The sequence below is a fragment of the Tauraco erythrolophus genome, chromosome 2 (assembly GCF_009769465.1).
Source record: "Tauraco erythrolophus isolate bTauEry1 chromosome 2, bTauEry1.pri, whole genome shotgun sequence".
Lineage (NCBI taxonomy): Eukaryota > Metazoa > Chordata > Aves > Musophagiformes > Musophagidae > Tauraco > Tauraco erythrolophus.
The window spans coordinates 106935410-106955202 of record NC_141466.1 but is presented as its reverse complement, the minus strand read 5'-3'; the positions used below and the strand labels follow the sequence as shown (position 1 = coordinate 106955202).

Here is a 19793-nt window from a genome sequence, read left to right as displayed (position 1 = left end):
TTGGCAGCTCTGCTGCTTTGGAGCAGACCTTTCAGGCTGAGCCACTGGCCATCTGAAAACCTGACCTTATCACAGGTCTTTGAAAAGTTAAAATTTACTCATGCTCAGGAGAGATCTGCTACATTTAAATTCAACTAATATCTTCTTAAAAGATTCTTCCTGAATTAAATGTGTTCCAGGCAGATCTAGCTGCAGCTTTCTTTGAACTATGCAGGGGAAAAGGAATCGTAGTGGAAGCGTGACATAGGCCTGGGTAGCTCGTTGTTTCTTAATTTAGGGAAGCTTGAAGACCTGAACTGCCTTTCAATGCACTTTTAATACTTTTTTACACACTGAAGGTACACATTTCCATAGTGCAGCGTGAGAACATAGATTGTTTGGTACTAGAGTAATCAAGAAGCCAATGTTAGAAGTCCAGCTGAGGAGATGACATGCCATTGCTGGGGCTAACAGGGTACTTCCTTGGTCCCCCAGCCTTTTAGTCTGGACCTGTTTAAGCTCTCCTCACCATTGGTAGAGGAAGCGTTAGTTCATGTGTCATGTTTCCAATTGCACGTGTGCATAGAAAATTTAATTAAAATGATAGAAAATAATGGCATAGTAGCAAAATTAACTTTTCGTATTTTTTTCTGGAAATTCACGGAAGGACTGGATAGGAGGCCTTCTTAGAAAAGGATTTCTATTGTGTTAACGTGTATGTACAAATATCTGAACGACCAAGAAAACCATTTTTCATCTTACTGGAAAATAATAAATTCTAAGTTAGATATGACTGACATAATTGTACTTCAAGATTGAACAGAAGATCATTTTTCTCTAGGAAATCTGAAAGAAGCAAGTGATTCTTGGACCCAGGTTGGTTCCAACCCTTTCTGCTTGTGATTGGAGTAATCTTTAAAATTTAGGAAAACATTCCAGTGAAAGGCTAGAGAGAGAAAGACGACCCTTGAAATTAGAGCGATGGGCTTTTTTTCTAGATAGCAGTGGGGAAAGCAGTGTCTTGTCCTTAAATTTTCAGGCTGCTGCAAAATTTGTCGATTAATGACTCCCAGAGGGCCTGACTGAGCAACAGATCTTCACTTATGTGAATTGTTCAGGGTTGCTGAAGTGGTCCTGATGATCCCTGCAAGGGGGCCCTGTGTGTATGGATGGTAAGACTGGAGATTAGTCTTGTGGATTTGATTAGAGACTGGGAGCCTTTAAGCCTTTATTTAGCAATTAAAAAACAAAGTCTTGAAAACCACTGTGGTCTTCAGAGCTGAGCAATGGATGAGAAAAATAACATTTACCAGAAGGTTTAGTTAAAAAGAAAAAAACAGATCCCCACATAAAACAGTTTATCCAAAGAGTAAAGCAGTTTATCCCAAGTGTTGCTTCCCAGCTGTTCTGCATTTGTTATGTTCTTGCTTTCCTTATTTAAGCTAAAAACTTTGAAAAGAATAAACTTTTTTGTCGACTTTTGGTTTAGCAAAGAGCATTAGTCATATCGTAGAATATCCTGAGTTGCAAGAGACTCACGAGAATCGTCATGTTCAACTCCTGACTGCACAAAGGGCGGGTAAAGTGAATAAGATAGAAAGGGAACTCAAGGCAGTAATTTATTATGAGCAAGGAAAATCATTGCCCTCCACAGGGACAGTTTGCTGTTACTATTCCTTTTGCTGCTATCAAAGCTGAAGGGGAACAACAGAATGTAGATATTACATCGGAATGAAAGTATGCAGTAAGAGAATGTCAAAGAATGGGAATTTATAGTCTAGACCTGGCTGCCTTCTTCACCATCAGAGAGAAAGTGGGATATATCACTTTTTTTGGGGGGGGGGGGAGGGGGGAGGGAATGTAGGGGGAAAGTGTGCAAAGAATGCACATAGATTTACTTTTAAGATCACATGTAGGTTGAGGAAGTGAAAATTGGATATCCCTGAAATACAGATCTTTTATTATTATTTAGAAAACTGTAATATTGACAAGATTGGAGATTGTGGTTTTAACATAATATCGTAGGAGAGCTTGGTGTGCCATGTTTTGTTTCAGCAGGATATTAAATGCTTCATTGGCTTTGTGTGGAGAAATTCCTGCTGATTTAATTTGATCTAATTACAATCTTAAAGGAATGTTATAAGAATAATTGTTTGTTTTCTTTACAATTGTTTTAGCTTACTCATTTAGCCATAAGCATTTCATTCAGATATAGACACAAGAGGCTTGATTCAGATTTTGGTAGGACAGATTTGCATCCAGATAGGACAGTGCAAACTGCAAGGGCAACTGCACCACAGGGATGGTTTGTTTTAGAGGAGGGAAAATAGCAGTGCAGAAGTATTGTCTGTGTTAGAACTTCTCAGCGGAAAAGCATTGCATCTTCCACACAATCGTGTGAAGATTGCTTCTCAGCAGGTTTGAAGACGTCAGATAAGTTAACTGTGCTGAGCCCAGGCTACTAAAACTAGACCGTCCCCAGTACCTGAGCTAACTCAGGTTTCCTTAACCTAAACTGCTTTGTGTACAACTCCATTTTCAGAATTTAATTGTGTATTTTGGGGCCTGTTGTTATTTAATGCTTAGTCTCTGAAAAAGTCTCTTACTTCTCTACTTCATTTTTCACCTGTTTTAAATTTAGGTACACCTGTGTTAAAAATGCCAAGCTGCTGTGCTCTTAGGCTTAAGAAGTGGTTGCAGGATTATGGATGGCATTAGAGTTTTCTTATTGTTTTTCAAAGACTGTGTCTTTGAAGGTGATGGGATCAATAGCCCAACTGAAGTGCACCTACACATATGCATGCAGCATGGGCAACAAACAGGAGGAGCTGAAAGCTGTTGCACAGCAGGAAAACTGATATAGTTGCAGTCACAGGAATATGGTGGGATGATTTGCACAAAACGAGTGCTGCAATGGATGGCTATAAACTCTTCAGAAGGGATAGGCAAGGAAGGAGAGGTGGTTGGGTAACCCTGTATGTTAGGAAGTGTTTTGATTGTCTAGAGTTTAATGATGCTGGTGATAGGGTTGAGTGTTTATGGGTAAGAACCAGGGGGAAGGTCAACAAGGCAGATATCATTGTGGGAGTCTGTTATAGACCACCCAACCAGGATGAAGAGACAGACGAAATATCCTATAAGCAGCTGGGAGAAGTCTCACAATCGCTAGCCCTTGTTCTCATGGGGGACTTCAACTTACCAGATGTCTGCTGGAGATACAATACAGGAGAGAGGAAACAATCTGGGAGGTTCATGGAGTGTGTGGAAGATAACATCCTGACAGATCTGGGGAGTGAGCCAACTAGGGAAGGCTGGACCTGCTGTTTGTGAACAGAGAAGGACTTGTGGGTCATGAGATGGTTGGAGGCCGTCTTGGGCACAGAGATCACGAAATGACACAGTTTTTGATTCTTGGAGAAGTAGAGACCGGTCAGCAGAACTGCTACCTTGGACTTCCAGAGGGCAGACTTTGACCTGTTTAGGAACTTGGTTGCAGACTCCCTTGGGAGGCAGTCCTGAAGAGCAAAGGAGTCCAGGAAGGCTGGGCATCCTTCAAGAAGGAAGTCTTAGAGGTGCAGGAGCAGGCCATCCCTATGTGCTGAAAGACGAGCTGTCGGGCAAGACGACTGACCTGTCTGAACAGAGAGCTTTGGCTGGAACTCAGGGTGAAAAAAGAGTTCATGACCTTTGGAAGAAGGGGCAGGGAACTCATGAGGACTACAAGAATGTCATGAGGTTATGCAGGGAGAAAATTATAAGGACCAAAGCCCAACTAGAACTTCATCTGGCTACTGCCATAAAAGACAATAAAAAAGATACAAAATACAAATACTTCAGCAACAAAAGGAGAGCTAAGGAGAATCTTCATCCTTTATTGGATGCAGGGGGAAACATAGTGACAAAGGATGAGGAAAAGATGGAGATACTTACTGGTTTCTTTGCCTCAGTCTTTAATAGTAAGACCAGTTGATCTCCGGGTACCCAGCCCCCTGAGCTTGGAAGACAGGGACAGAGAGCAGAATGAAGCTCCCATGATCCAAGGGGAAATAGTTAGCTACACCACTTAGACACACACAAGTCTTTTGGGCCAGATGGAATCCATCCAAGAGTACCGAGAGAGCAGCCGGAAGTGCTCACCAAGACACTTTCCATCATTTATCAGCAGTCCTGGCTGACCGAGGAGGTCCCAGTTGACTGTAATTTAGCAAATGCCCATCTACAAGAAGGTCCAGAAGGAGAATAGAGGGAGCTACAGGCCTGTCAATCTGACCTTGGTGCTGGGGAAGGTTATGGGCCAGATCATCTTGAGTGCCGTCATGTGACACGTACAGGATGACTAGGTGATCAGGCCCAGTCAGCATGGGTTTATGAAAGGCAGGTTCTGCTTAACTAACCTGATCTCTTTTTATGACAAGGTGACCTGCTTAGTGGATGAGGAAAAGGCTGTGGGTATTGTCTGCCTAGATTTTAGTAAAGTTTTTGACACTGTCTCCCACAGCATTCTCCTGGAGAAACTGACTGTGCACGGCTTGGATGAGTGCACTCTTCACTGGGTAAAAAAATGGCTGGATGGCCAGGCTGAAAGAATTGTGGTGAATGGAGTTAAATGCAGTTGGTGGCTGGTCACAAGTGATATTCCTCAGGGCTCAGTACGGGGGCCAGTTCTGTTTAATACCTTTATCAATGATCTGGATGAGGGGATCGAGTGCACCCTCAGTAAGTTTGCAGATGACACCGAGTTGGGCAGGAGTGTTGAACTACATGAGGGTAAGGAAGGCTCTACAGAAGGATCTGGACAGGCTGGATTGATGGGCCGAGGCCAGTTGTATGAGGCTCAACAAGGCCAAGTGCTGGGTCCTACATTTGGATCACCACAACCCCATGCAACTCTACAGGCTTGGGGAAGAGTGGCTGGAAAGCTGCCCAGCAGAAAAGGACCTGAAGTATTTGTCAATAGCTGTCTGAATATGAGCCAGCAGTGTGCCCAGGTGGCCAAGAAGGCCAACAGCATCCTGGCTTGTATCAGAAATAGTGTGGCCAGCAGGACTAGGGAAGGGATCGTCCCCCTGTGCTTGGCACTGGTGAGGCTGCACCTCAAATACTGTGTTCGATTTTGGGCCCCTCATGACAAGAATGATGTTGAGGTGCTGGAGGGTGTCCAAAGAAGGGTAACAGAGCTGGTGAAGGGTCTAGAGAGCAAGTCCTGTGAGGAGCAGCTAAGGGAACTGGAGTTGTTTAGCCTGGAGAAAAGGAGGCTGAGGGGAGACCTTATCGCTCTCTACAACTATCTGAAAGAAGGTTGTAGTGAGGTGGGTGTTGGTCTCTTCTCCCACATAACAAGTGATAAGACAAGAGGAAATGGCCTCAAGTTGTGCCAGGGGAAGTTTAGATTGGATATCGGGAAAAATTTCTTCACCGAAAGGATTGTCAGGTATTGGAACAGGCTGCCCAGGGAAGTGATTGAGTCACCATCCCTGGAGGTATTTAAAAGATGCGTAGATGTGATGCTTAGGGACATGGTTTAGTGGGGAACTTGGCAGTGCTAGGTTAACGGCTGGACTCAATGATCTCAAAGGTCTTTTCCAACCTAAACTATTCTGTGATTCTATGATTTAACATCACAGCATTTTTTGTGCAATTGAATAAGACTGTAACGTACCCAGCGGTGCTTTGAAAAAGAAATGATGGAAATTAAAATCCAACTTCATCTTCAGTAGTTCTGTTGTGCTTTTTGGATTTATGGTTTAAAGTTGTTTTTTGTTTGGTTGATTGGGTTTTTGTTTGGTTTGTATTTTTTTCACATTGACATATATATGCAGTTCAGACAAGTTGCATGTTTCTCTGAAGTGATTCAGCGAACATCAACTGAAGGAACCATTTTAAAAGTCCGATTACCTCAACGTGCGTCTAAGCGTGCTATTAGCAAAATAATTATAAGTGGAGATCAGGCTGAACTTTTAGAAAGACATTGACATAAACAGGTTGATGTTAATACAAAATTTTAGTTTCACAGTGGATGTAGGAGCAGCACTAGAACTTTTACTGAGAAATATAGGTTTATTCTGAAAGGTGTTTTTGGTCAGAGAGTGTTCCTTATTCCTGTGCTCCAGACATCCAGAAAATATAGTGTGAGTTGACATCAGGAGTTGCCTGTTTCAAGACTTCAGCCAGACGTTACTTGTTTCATGTCCAACTTCTGGTAGAGCAGTAAAAGTAGGAATCACCAAAGCCCCTGTCCACTGTTATCTGTAGATGGTCTAAGACTGTGCAGGATATTGGAGAAACAGTTGATGAATGACTTGCTGGAATAACTCAGGAAGAGAAGGATTGCCTGTAAATAGAGGCCTCAGACATGAACTCGGCACTTTGAGTTAGCTGATTTTTTTCTATGTTTCATGTTTTATTATTGCAAATTTATGCAACTTTGCATAATGTTCTCTTAAGCAGTCTGACACCACCACATGTGGAAGAAGTCCCAGTTGGAAGATGGTGATGTCTGGCAGGTTGCTGGCAACAGTGATCCACAATGCACTGGCAGCTGAAATTGAGATGTGGTAGAGATGAGTCTTTCTGTTCCAGCATGTTCTTTGATAGGCTCGCCCAGCACGTTTGTCTGTGTACTCCAAACAGAGATGTGAAGAGATAGAAACTATAATTTAGCAAAGAAATCAAAACTAGACTTCTATAAAGGATCTGATTTCTGGCAAGTGAACCACTGAGTTAATTTTCATTATTGTTTCAGGTAGGGTTTTGTTTCTGTCTCAGAGTTTTGGAGGAAGAATAACATTTTCTTTTTCATACAGATTAAAAGAAATCTTCACGGAACACTTGTTTTTCTTTGTTTTCTCCAATTTTCAAATTAAAACTTTTTTCAGAGGTATGTTTCTGAAACATTGCTAAATTTATCCTCAAGAGTTGCTAGAAATATTAAATAAGATGAAGTGTACTATAGCTATGAACTTTGTGAAGTTTTCAAAATATTTACTTTCTATATTTCAGAAGGTAAAATCTACTATTTTAAACTTTTGGAATGCTTTTGTCTGAAACAAAAAATATCGAATTTTGGGGCTTTAACGTAAGCTTCAAGCAATAGCTGCAACATAAAGCTGGGTTCTAAGTCATTAGGGAATAACTCTGAGAATATTGCAATTTGAGCCTCTCATACAGCTTTTTTTCATCAGAGAACTAGCACTGTCCATGCAATGACAACACAGATTGAGCTGTGTTTTTCCTATTACTTAACCAATGCAAATAAATTCAAATACATTTGTGACTCTGGTTATTTGAGCTGGCAACTTCCATGTCTTCTGAGTTTGTACAAACTAGCCACATACTTATAACATTTTTTACAGTAACCATTAAAAAGCAAATAAGGATAAATGATTCAGATTCTGGTGAATCCTGCTAGCTTTTTGTGAATAAGCTTGGTAGGGCCCAGTTGAGATTTTAAAAGTCTTCTCATCACAGTAAGTCAAGTAGTGAAATATAATCCACACTCTATTCATAGAGACAAATAAACACATCAATTATAATAATAATAATAGATATCTTAGCTGTAACTAATTCATGTTGTTGCTACTCATCCCATGGACTAAAATTGATGTTTTTGTTTAGTTTGTACAGTAATGTGCTTCAACAGAGAAAATTGATGCCGTTGTGTAGTAAACTGTTGGTGGAACGTTGCCAGGCTGTATTTTAAAACATGAACAGATACACCGTGTTTCTCTTTGTGCATCAGGCAGATCACTGAAAGTGCAACTTCAGTTTATAATCGTTGTAATGCTTCTTTTGGTTTCTGTGGCACTAATGCTCTGGCTTTTTTTCTTTGAGGTCTTATTAGAGGAAAAGAGTGATTAAAACCTTTGGATAATGAAAAATAGTGTATTCTCTGCAGTGCAGTTGGTCATTCGCTTCTCATTACATGTCTCAGTTTGCACTTGAGAAATCTTTAGAAAATCCAAAGCAGCAAATTACTTCCATGCATCGTCTCCTGCCAGCTGCACTGTCTTGGAGGACCAGACTACAGGCTAGTCAGTGATTGTCAAGTTGCGTAATTTATCTGAGGGATGGATACTGAATACTCTACCTTGACGCCAAATGGTAGCTCTGTTTTTTCTGGCTGGCAGGTAAATGTTGCCTTAAAATAATGTGCCAAGAGGAAAAAATTATTTTTGCTCTGGTGCCTCTACTTTCTTTGAATCTTTCTTCTCTCTGTAAAATGGGAAAATTTAATTTGCATACCTTATTCAGACAAAGAGGAGATGAGGGAAGAGAGAAGAGGGAAAGATTTTTCGGTTGAAGCCAAACAGACCGATGGTGATGACAAAGGGGGGTTGACCTGAGTCTCACATCACTGGCTTTGAACACTAGGAGTAAATACACATAGTGGAATTATGCTTGGATACAATTGGTAGGACCCTGTGACATGAACTAACTTCAGATCCTCTGGTTCTGTTCAAATCTGTTTGTGGTGGTGAGGGGGGTGGGAGGGGGAAGAAAAATCAGGCCAAGTTTTTTTGTTTGTTTTTAAATTTTAGTAGCATTTTAACTAAGCAGTCGCTGGAATAGAGACTGACACACAGAGAGTCTGCGTTTGCCTTTACAGAAGTTGGTGTCTCCCACTGCTTGGAGGTGGAGAACAAATCCTGAGGGCACAGTGTGGGTGCTTTGGGGAGCTGTGCTGGGAAAGTCACGGCGCAGGCGCGGCAGCCGCTGTCGATCAGCATCACAGATAACAGTACTTGCTAACACTCGATTTCCAAGATACGCTTAGTGCTGCATTGCTTCTGAGGTACCATCAAGCAGTGTTTGGTCATTGTAGCTTATCTTTGGGTCTGGTGAGGCTATGTCAGATCACAATTCTTCTGTAGTTCAAACATGCAGAGGAGGGCGGAGCTGGAAGGGACCTGAGCTAGATTTGATGTTGGCTGCTGTAACAGCTATTACTATTGATTTGAGAATGATTCTAATATAAATATTTTGTCTGATGTACTGAAAAACCATGCATTTGTGTGAATCCCATCAAAGTCCTTGACTTGGAAGACCTTCAGCACCTGAATCCATGGACTCATCTTCTCACCCAACTGCTGTCACACCAAAATTGCCCCATGACTCCCAGACAACCAGAACCCAGAAGTGAACTAAGTAGGTTATCAGTCAAAATATTCCACTTAGAGTCATATTTTTTCGGAGTAGGGTAGAATATCTTCTGTCTGAGAGCTCTTCAATACTTCCTGTTTGTAGGAGTGAAAAAAACTAAGGGTTGCTCTGGCAGGCATATCAAGGCAATACAGCTGTAATATGTGAACGTGGTTCTTTTCTCAAATAGAATCAGCAAAACACTTGGCTAAGTTGCAATAATCAGATCTTCATTGCTGGTGCTGCTCTCAGAAGACAGAGTGGATGTGGCTTGACCTTTTGCCTGACTCAGCCTGAGTTTGCAGTGGTAACAGAGTAATCCTCTTTTTACTTGTAAGATGAATAGCAAATTTGATATGGAGAAAAGACTAGGAAAGAATAAATATGGAAACAGAAGGTGCTGGTTTTATAAAATAATTCTCCAGTGTTGTCATGGTTTAACTTCAGCCAGCAACTAAGCACTACCCAGCCACTTGCTCACTCCCCCCCACCCCCAATGGGATGGGGGAGAGAATCAGAAGAACAAAAGTGAGAAGACTCGTGGTTTGAGATAAAGACAGTTTAATAGGGAAAGCAAAAGCTGCATGCATAAGCAAAGGAAAACAAGGAATTAATTCACTACTTCCCAGGTGTTCAGCCATCCCCAAGAAAGCAGGGCTCCATCCCGGATAACAGTTGCTTGAGAAGACAAACGCCATCACTCCGAACATCCCCCCTTCCTCCTTCTTCTTCCCCCAGCTTTATATGCTGAGCATGATGTCGTATGGTATGGAATATCCCTTTGGTCAGTTGAGGTCAACTGTCCCAGCTGTGTCCTCTCCCAGCTTCTTGTGCACCCCCAGCCTACTTGCTGGTTGGGTGGTGTGGGAAGCAGAAAAGGCCTTGATGCTGTATAAGCACCGCTCAGCAGTAACTGAAACATCCCTGTATTATCAAACTATTTCCAGCACAAATCCAAAACACAGCCTCATACTAGCTACTGTGGAGAAAATTAACTCTGCCCCAGCCAAAACTGGCAGAAATATTTAAATATGTTAGGGACAAGAAGGGGAGACGAGGAGGGGGTGTCGCTCTCTATGTCAGCAACCGGCTGGAGTGCGTGGAGCTTCGCCTGGGGTCGGAGGACGAGCTGACAGAGAGCTTATGGGTCAAGATTAGAGGACGGGGACGGATAGGGGATGTTACGGTAGGGGTCTGTTACAGGCCACCTGGCCAGGAGGACAGAGCAGATGAGGCGCTTTATAGCCAGATAGGAGCAGCCTCGCGGTCACAAGCCCTGGTCCTCATGGGGGACTTCAACCACCCTGACATCTGTTGGAGAGACAATACAGCAGGGCACAGGCAGTCCAGGAGGTTCCTGGAATGCGTGGATGACAACTTCCTCCCGCAGGTGATAGAGGAGCCGACAAGGAGGGGTGCCATGCTCGACCTTGTGCTCACCAACAGGGAGGGACTGGTGGGCGATGTGAAACTTAAGGACAGCCTTGGCTGCAGTGACCACGACACGGTGGAGTTCAAGATCCATGGGGCAGCAAGGAAACTACTCAGCAAGCTCTGTACCCTAGACTTTAAGAAGGCAGACTTCGGCCTCTTCAAGGACCTGATGGGCAAAGTGCCATGGGAGGCGGCCCTGGAGGGACGAGGGGCCCAGGATAGTTGGTCCACATTCAAGGAGCACCTCCTCCAAGCTCAGCAGAGGTGCATCCCGACGAAGAACAAGTCGGGCAAAAAGGCCAGGAGGCCTGCGTGGATGAGCAAGGAGCTCCTGGACCAACTGAAAATTAAGAGGTTAGCCTATAGAAGGTGGAAGCGGAGACAGATAGCCTGGGAGGAATACAGAGAAACTGTACGAGTGACCAGGGATCAGGTGAGGAAGGCTAAGGCCCTGAAGGAATTGAATTTGGCAAGGGATATAAAAAGCAATAAGAAATGCTTCTATAGGTATGTAGGGGACAAAAGGAAGTCCAAGGAGAATGTAGGCCCCCTCCGGAAGGATACTGGTGCTCTGGCTACCCGGGACATAGAGAAGGCTGAGGTACTCAATGAATTTTTTGCCTCAGTCTTCACTGATAAAACCTCTTGTCTTACCACCCAAGCTGTGGAAAGAACTAGCAGGGACTGTGAGGATGAACCACCGCCCACTGTACTTGAAGAGCAGGTTCGGGAACATCTGAGGAACTTGAAGGTGCACAAGTCCATGGGACCTGATGAGATCCATCCGCGGGTCCTGAAGGAACTGGCGGATGAAGTTGCCAAGCCATTGGCCATTATATTTGAGAAGTCGTGGCGGTCTGGCGAGGTCCCCGATGACTGGAAGAGAGGGAACATAACCCCCATTTTTAAAAAGGGGAACAAGGAGGACCCGGGCAACTACAGGCCGGTCAGCCTCACCTCTGTGCCTGGCAAGGTCATGGAGCAGATTCTCCTGGGAACCATGCTAAGGCACATGGAGAGCAAGGAGGTGGTGGGTGACAGCCAACATGGCTTCACCAAAGGCAGATCGTGCCTGACCAACTTGGTGGCCTTTTACGATGGGGTGACAGCATCGGTGGACAAGGGTCGACCAACAGATGTCATCTACCTGGACTTGTGCAAAGCTTTTGACACTGTCCCGCACGACATTCTTCTCTCTAAACTAGAGAGGCATGGGTTTGATGGATGGACCACTCGGTGGATAAGGAATTGGCTCAATGGCCGCACTCAGAGAGTAGTGGTCAACGGCTCAATGTCCAAGTGGAGACCGGTCACGAGTGGCGTCCCTCAGGGGTCCGTGTTGGGCCCGGCCCTCTTCAACATCTTTGTCGGTGATGTGGACAGTGGCATGGAGTGCACCCTCAGCAAGTTCGCCGATGACACCAAGCTGTGTGGTGCCGTCGACACGCTGGAAGGGAAGGATGCCATCCAGAGGGACCTCGACAGGCTGGAGAGGTGGGCCCGTACCAACCTCATGAAGTTTAACCAGGCCAAGTGCAAGGTCCTACATCTGGGTCGTGGCAATCCCAGGCACAAATACAGACTGGGCGGAGAATGGATCGAGAGCAGCCCTGAGGAGAAGGACTTGGGAGTGCTGGTGGACGAGAAGCTCAATATGAGCCGGCAATGTGCTCTTGCGGCCCAGAAGGCCAACCGCATCCTGGGCTGCATCAAGAGGAGCGTGGCCAGCAGGTCGAGGGAGGTGATTCTCCCCCTCTACTCTGCCCTCGTGAGACCTCACCTGGAGTACTGCGTCCAGTTCTGGAGCCCCCAACATAAGAAGGACATGGACCAGTTGGAGAGGGTCCAGAGGAGGGCCACGAAGATGATAAGAGGGCTGGAGCACCTTTCCTATGAGGACAGGCTGAAAGAGTTGGGGCTGTTCAGCCTGGAGAAGAGGAGGCTCCGGGGTGACCTTATAGCAGTCTTCCAGTACCTCAAGGGGGCCTACAAGAAAGATGGGGAGAGGCTGTTCAGGAGGGCCTGTTGTGATAGGACAAGGGGTAATGGTTTTAAAATAGAGGGAGGTAGATTCAGGTTGGATATTAGGAAAAAATTTTTTACCATGAGAGTTGTAGAACACTGGAACAGGTTGCCCAGAGAGGTGGTGGATGCTCCATCCCTGGAGACGTTCAAGGCCCGGTTGGATGAGGCCCTGAGCAACCTGATCTAGTTGGAGATATCCCTGTTCCTTGCAGGGGGGTTGGACTAGATGGCCTTTGAAGGTCCCTTCCAGCCCTAACGATTCTATGATTCTATGATTCTATGATTATAATTAAAACAAACAAGCAATCATAAAAGACAGGAAATTATTTGGCTTTCCAGTGCCTACTGAGCTGACTGTGCAAAAGGTCCTCAGCCCATAAATCCAGCAGGGAGTACAGATGATTGATGGTAAAAGCTTAGATCATCCACTTTAAGTGTGATTGACAGGTAGTGTTCCTGGCAAATGTCTGGAATTCAGTGAACTGGGAATGCGAAATGCAAAGTACTGACAAACAAACGGCCATCTGCATTTCTCTAGCTTTTTAATCTTTCTTCAGAGGTAAGGTGAAATATATAAACCCTGGAGTTATATGTAAAAAGAGGCTTTTGACTCAGGTTCTTTCATGCAGCCAGTGGACTTTGCCAACCACCTTCTGACATACTTACAAGTCTCACCTTACTCTACTTGCTTTTACAATTACAGATGTTTTTGATAAAACACCCACTTAATCTGTACTCTTTTTTTTTTTTTTTCCTTTTTCCTAAGTGATTGATCTTGCCTTATGGAAAACATATAAAAGAAGGGAAATAGTATGCAGTTCCTTATTATGTATGAGAGGACAATTGTTGTAATCTAGTGGAAATACTCCTGGGTGGAATTTTAATTCCTGCTTGCTTCCTACTGCTCCTTTTTCTCCCCATTTTTCTATGAATGTCAACCACAAGGTTTTTTTAGAATCTGACAATCTAGATTGATACTTTTGATGTGCATCATTTAGAAAATGCACTTGATGGAAAAAAAGCACTGTGATGCTTGCATGTGTACCTTGCTTTGGGAATCAAACTGTAATGTAGGGTTGATTTTTGACTTGATCACTGGCTGTTAGCTCACTTAAGTTCAAGGAAATTGTTAATGACAGAAAACAGTACAACTTCTTGTTTTAGCCTGGATTGTTTCTTAAAAATTGAGGCTTCTGTGATCTGACTCGGTTGGTCGTTCATGTGTTACTTTTTTTCTGTTTGGTATGGCTCAGTGGGCACCCAGCAGACATAGCTCCTTCATGTGCTGCTCTTGCCACTGATGGGAAGCTCCCTAGAGTGGCAGGAAACTGCAGGGGGGGGAGTTTTTTGGGAGTTACAAATAGCAAAGGGAAAATCCAGTTGCTGCCACAGGTGAAGGACACAGTTGTGTTTTTCTGCGTTACGTGAAAATCAGAATTAAATTTTAAAAACAGTAAGACATAATTAACTTCTGCTGTATGTCATTTCATGTGTAGGCAAAGCAGCATCATGCTGTTTGTACTTGCATTGTACTAATTATTTTTTGTGTTACTGCGGGGCAGTAAAATAATTATTGTCATTTTAAGGTAGGAAAACTGGTCTGGAGATGTGAAGAAATAAGCTTAGAAATGAGCTAGAATTCCTCTCCCTTATGCTTGGACTACCAGCTCTAACTGTTGCTCGTCAGTGACGGCACGTTTCTATACTTGATAGATTCCAGAACGTTAATTAAAACAGTTGTTTAGCTAATTGCCTGGAAGATTGCAAGTAAAAGCATATTTATTCCAAAGGCAAACAATCCATTTTTACCCAGTGAAGCATATCAGTTTTTATGGTGCGTAAAAATTGTTTCACTTCAATTTTGAATATATTGTGTGTTTGTCTGTCTAAAAGCCTTGTAGATGATCATCTATTTTAAGTGCATGGAAGCTTTTTTCTTAGGCCATTTTTAATGTATCTAGTGAAAAAGCATATGTTTAAATAATTGAAAATGTGAAAAATCATTGCCTTTAAAATAAAAAGTTGTTTACTGCACGGGGCTATTGGACTACCACTGTGCTTACTGGTATTCAGCCTTTGTAGTATTTCCGGATGTTGGCACTGTCCTACGTAAAGAGACTAGAGGTGGAAGGAAGGGTATCATTGTGGTCCCTTTCCCTAACTTTGTAGGGGAAAAGATGTATACGTTTAAAATGGAAATATAGTCTGTGCTCCTCTAAAGTGTTCAGGGACTAAACTGGTTCCTGGCAGGTGGACTGCATAGGGCTTTTGTGGAAGACTGGGAGCCCATCAGTGTGAACAACAGCTTGTTGCACTGCAGCATAGCTTACCATCGGGCTGATAGCTTCTCCTCATCTAATGGAAGAGGTTAGGTAATGGTGGAAGTACGGCTTAAGGGCTGAGATGGGAGTTCTGGGTTTAATTTAGAAGTTTTCTTGACCTCTTTACTCATGATAATTCTCTTGACTTTCATATAGACTTTCATACATGGCTATTTATTTAGGGAATGAAATCTAAAAGGGCCGGGGTGAAGTCCATAAACTAATGATGTGATGTAACACAGCAGAGGTTTAAGAGGAAAATACCATTCAAAACAAGAACAGTGTAGTTTTCCGTTGTCGAGGTAAAAACTGAATATTTTTATCTTGTTAGAATTATATGTTGGAAAGCAGGGGGAAAAAAAAAAAAAAGACAAGACCGTAACTGTAAAGGAGCTTGTAACTTTCTCCTAAGCACTCGCTTTTGTGCCCAGCCTGAGCTGGGGTGTAACCAGTGAAACCCTGACTGGGGGCTGCTCCTCGGGCAGATTTTGGTATAGTTGCCCTGCACTGTAGTGCCCAGACTGGTGCAAATGCCCTCGTTGCAGTATTCCTCAGTAGGGATTTCACTGGCTGCCCCAAGCTCGTAGAGACAGGCACGTGGGAAGGTTGTAAGGAAATGACCATCCATGTTTTCCTTCTTCCAACATGTAACAGCTAAATGTTTTTGCCTCGTTGGTATTATTTTGATGGTAACGAACGTGTCCTCTTGTTTTGGACAAGGTTGTTATGTCAAACTTCTGCTATGTTATACGGGGGCACGCACGAACAACTACTGAAAGATTTGGTTGAGACTCAACCAGCTGCAAAGCATTAGAGACACCAGGGCTGTGAGATCTGCTCTTTCCTACGGTTGTAAAAACAGACTTTTCTGGCGATGATCTAGTGAACTAAGGCAAACTTTCTCTAATACTGATGTATAGCAGTGTTTCATTACAGCTTGTAACTGCACTGACGTGTTATACCAGATGATTTTATTGACACAATAGTGGGCAATTGTTAGCCAGATTAAGCAAACTTAGCAACAGAGGTGTAAGAAACAAATCCTTTGTGTGCCAGTTAAAAGAAGAAAGGGAAAAAGCGTTTCCTCTTAATTAATCTCTTTGAAAGAGATCAGAACAGAACAGGTACCAAGAATGAACTGTTGTTGATTTTTTTGAAAAAAAAAAAATGTTTACTGATATTTAAAAAAGATTTGTCACGCAAAACACTTTTTGGTTGTGGTTTATTCTTATGAAATTTTGCTGGGCTGTTGTAATTAACAAAAAGATAGTGGAAAAGGTTATCAATGGAATATTTCAAAGATTTTTATTTTCTAAAACAGAATTTTTTTCTGACCACATAAAATAGAACAACCTTGGCTCATAATGAAATGTATGTTCTTCTATATAATTGGTGGAAACAGTAGTGTTATTGAAAGCAATGTTGCTGCTTTTCTCTAGGCAAAGGAGATGTTTTTGGTGACGTCTTCTGGAAGGAGTCTACCCTTGCCCAGTCCTGTGCTAATGTAAGGGCATTGACTTACTGTGACCTTCATGTGATTAAGAGAGATGCCTTGCAGAAAGTGCTGGAGTTCTATACAGCCTTTTCGCACTCCTTCTCCAGAAATCTCATTTTGACCTACAACTTGAGAAAAAGGGTAAGTAGCTTTGATTTTAACGCATACCATATAAGTGATGACTTTTAAGGACTGTCTGTATGAAAAAACTGAATTGCTTTAATTCTGGCATTCTTCGTAGCCTCTCTTAAAGGGTGATTTTGCAGAGCTTGCCTAAGAGACAGTACTAGCATGTAGAGACGAAAGGCCATAAGTAGTTATTCCAGTGCTGGTTTTATAGGGAGCTGGACTGCCTATATCTGAAAGTGTTTTACATTTCTATTAAGAGGACAGATTCCAGTATATTTGCGAACTGTCATGCACTTGTGATAAACAGTGTTCACTACTTTCTGCAACTTTAGTTTGTATAGCAGCTAAAAAGATGTTAGGGATGTTGCCTGAAGTTACAAGCAAAGTGGAAGGAAAAAGGTATGAAATCTAATATATGGAACAAAAGTCATCAGCAGTAATCACAATGGAAAAGTAATATGAACATGACTGATTCTATCAAGAGTTGTTTCTTTTAGCATCAATCACATTTTGGCATTACTTTACTTAGCTATAATGTTTCCATTTTCTTGTCCTTGATTTTTTGGTGCTCTTAATTTCTTCCCACCTGCCAGTTCAAGTTATTTTGTCAAATGCGAATCATCATAACCTAATAACCCATTTTAAATTCTCTGTGTAATCTTCGGTGAACCACCTCTGTAGAAATTTCTTGAAACTGTAATAGCTATAATTCATTTGATATGATTTTATGAGGCAATGTAAAAGACAATAATATTACATTGAAAAGAAATACATTGGAGCACCTATACTTGCTTTAAAATATTATGATCTAAAGATACTTGAGGTCAGCTAAAGAAATATGTTTTGTAGGAGATTTTTTCTTCCTAAAAACACTTCTCCATGGTAACTTCCAGGTGCCAAGTAAGTCCTAGATAATTACACCTGAAAATATAGAAACCTTTTCATCTTTCAAGTCTGTTTTGTAAAATTAAACTTTAAGCCTAGAGTATTGATTTTTTTTTTTTTTTGTGCCTACAGTTGGCATACTGAAATTAAAATAGTGTGATGATATTTTCTGTCTGCATATGTTAACAATATCAAAGAGTTCAGCTTTTCAGCATTGGGGAAAGAAGAATATGTTGTCCATGCTTTGGTCACAAAAGTCAAAACTCTGGTAGAAAATTGATGCAATTAAAACCTAAGAAACAAATTTATACTTTAGAATTTCCTCATAGGACATTTTTTTTCAAATGGGAGGTGGTTGAGTCCCCATCCCTGGATGTGTTTAAGAATAGGGTGGATGATCTACTTGGGGATATGGTTTAATGGGGATTAGGGATGGTTGGACTTGATGATCTCTAAGGTCTTTTCCAACCTAGAAATCTATGAAATCTATGAATCTATGACATTGAGTTCCTGGAGGACAAGAAGATACACAGCTGCAAGAAGATTGAGAGAGATGTCCTGTTAAAAACTAAGTTTAAAAGCCAGCTACTTACCTGGTGTTAATTAATGTAAGAAAAAAAAAGAAATTGAAGAATTTGGTATTGAGATCATCTAAAGCATTGGTCTCACTGACTGACATCTTTTAGAATAACACTGTGGGTAATATGGTAAGATGGTCTCAGAATATGCAACTACTTTTTCTTAACATCAGTAAAAATAACGAACTTTGAGACATAGAAGGACCAACTTTCTTAAAGCTCACAGTAGCACTAGAAGAGTCGCATCGTTTTGGATCTGCTCTGAGCCAAAAGTTCCAATTTTAGAATCAAATGCCGGCTCCAGAAGTGACATTCTTTCCCTGCCTGTTCATCAGCATAGCTTTTCCCAGCCCAGGTTACAAAACGCTTTTTAACCACAGTATCATAATTCCTATGCTGTCAGTTTTCTACACAAAATGTGTCTAATAAAAAGGTATATTTTATGATAGCAATTTCCATCCAGTTATTCAAATAATTGGATTTTAATTGAGTTGCAGTCAGCAGAAAAGTGGCCTTGATTGATAATGGAAGTGAGAGTTTGATGGTTCTAGGTTAACAGATTGTAATTTTATTTATTTTATTGAAAGAAGGCTGATTGCAATCAGAATGCAAATATTAAATAAGGTAAATAATATAAGCTTTTGGAAATGCATAGAAGGCACGATATTTTAGAGACTGGAGATAACACACATTAAATTTCAAACCCTAAAAAGTTGCCTTTTAATCTGGTTTAAATATCTGTGAGTCTTTTATAGAAATAGCTCCTCAGCCTGTCGCTTCTAACACTTCTGGTCTATTTCTGCAAATGGAATTTGGTAGAATTCAGACAAACCGTTACCTTCTGTGAGTTACGTTTGTGATGCATTGCATATCCTTTGGAATATAAATACCAGAGTTACACTTTTCATTTCAATAAACAGTTTCATCTTTGGCTCCAAAAGTGTTCCAACTAGCCAAAGTGTGGATACTGTATATTCATCTCAAATATATTCATACAGATTCCACGTACATGAAAAAGCAGCTTTGGGAATTTTTTTTGCCCGAGGAATCTCATGGGTGTATTTTTAGACTTGGTTACTCCTCTGAGGTGTCCCCATCTCCAGGGTGCCTATGCCTTCACCCAGCCATGGCACCGAGTCTCACTGCGTAGTGCAAGGTGCCTTCCAGCCAAGTTTCACTCAGCTTAAGTGAGCTTTAGCATTGGTCCACCCTTTTGCCATGTTTGGATATTCCTTGGCTGCCGGGTCTCCTCCGGTGATCCCTTCCCCTGTGGAGGTCGGACTCCCTGTCCCAGACCCTTTGGTGCCAGTGAGTGGTGCTGACCTTACAGGTGTCCCTCGCACCTACTGGGGTCTGGATCCACTTGCTGACAACGACTGAGACAGAAATAAGTGGACATGCAGGTGCATTGTAAGGGACCAAAACAAGTTGGTCTCGACCTTAGCTAACTCTAGAGCTGGATTTAGGCAAAGTAACAAGTGTCTTCCCTCTGCTCTTTGTGTGACTCTTCCTGGCAGTCTTGGATGTGCTTTGAGCTGAGCTGGGAGGGCAGGACGCTTCTATCTGTGTGTCCCCTGCATGTCCTCCCTAGAGCAGGGCAGCAGTTACGGAATGTTACTGCCTATGACTTCTGAGGACTTCATGGCTGAGGGAGATGCTTTCGGGGCTCTGCCCCTGCCGTGCCGTGGCTGGCTGTGTCTGTGCTGTGGGAACAGTTTCCTTTCTCTCACGTCTTGACAAACATCGGTGAAATACCCTCTTTTTCTAAAGCCGTTGTCTCGTGGTCGGGTGACGCCCCCAGCAGTTTCC

The 19793-nt window shown here is 42.5% G+C and overlaps 1 protein-coding gene across 1 annotated transcript in view; it reads left to right on the top strand.

The window, feature by feature from the left end:
* Window positions 1-19793, top strand: part of KCNH1 (potassium voltage-gated channel subfamily H member 1) — a 195221-nt gene that overhangs the window by 100099 nt on the left and 75329 nt on the right. The window contains exon 10 of the mRNA XM_086629140.1: window positions 16337-16533. Within this exon, the coding sequence (XP_086485266.1) occupies window positions 16337-16533 (197 nt within the window). The remainder of the gene's footprint in view (window positions 1-16336; window positions 16534-19793) is intronic.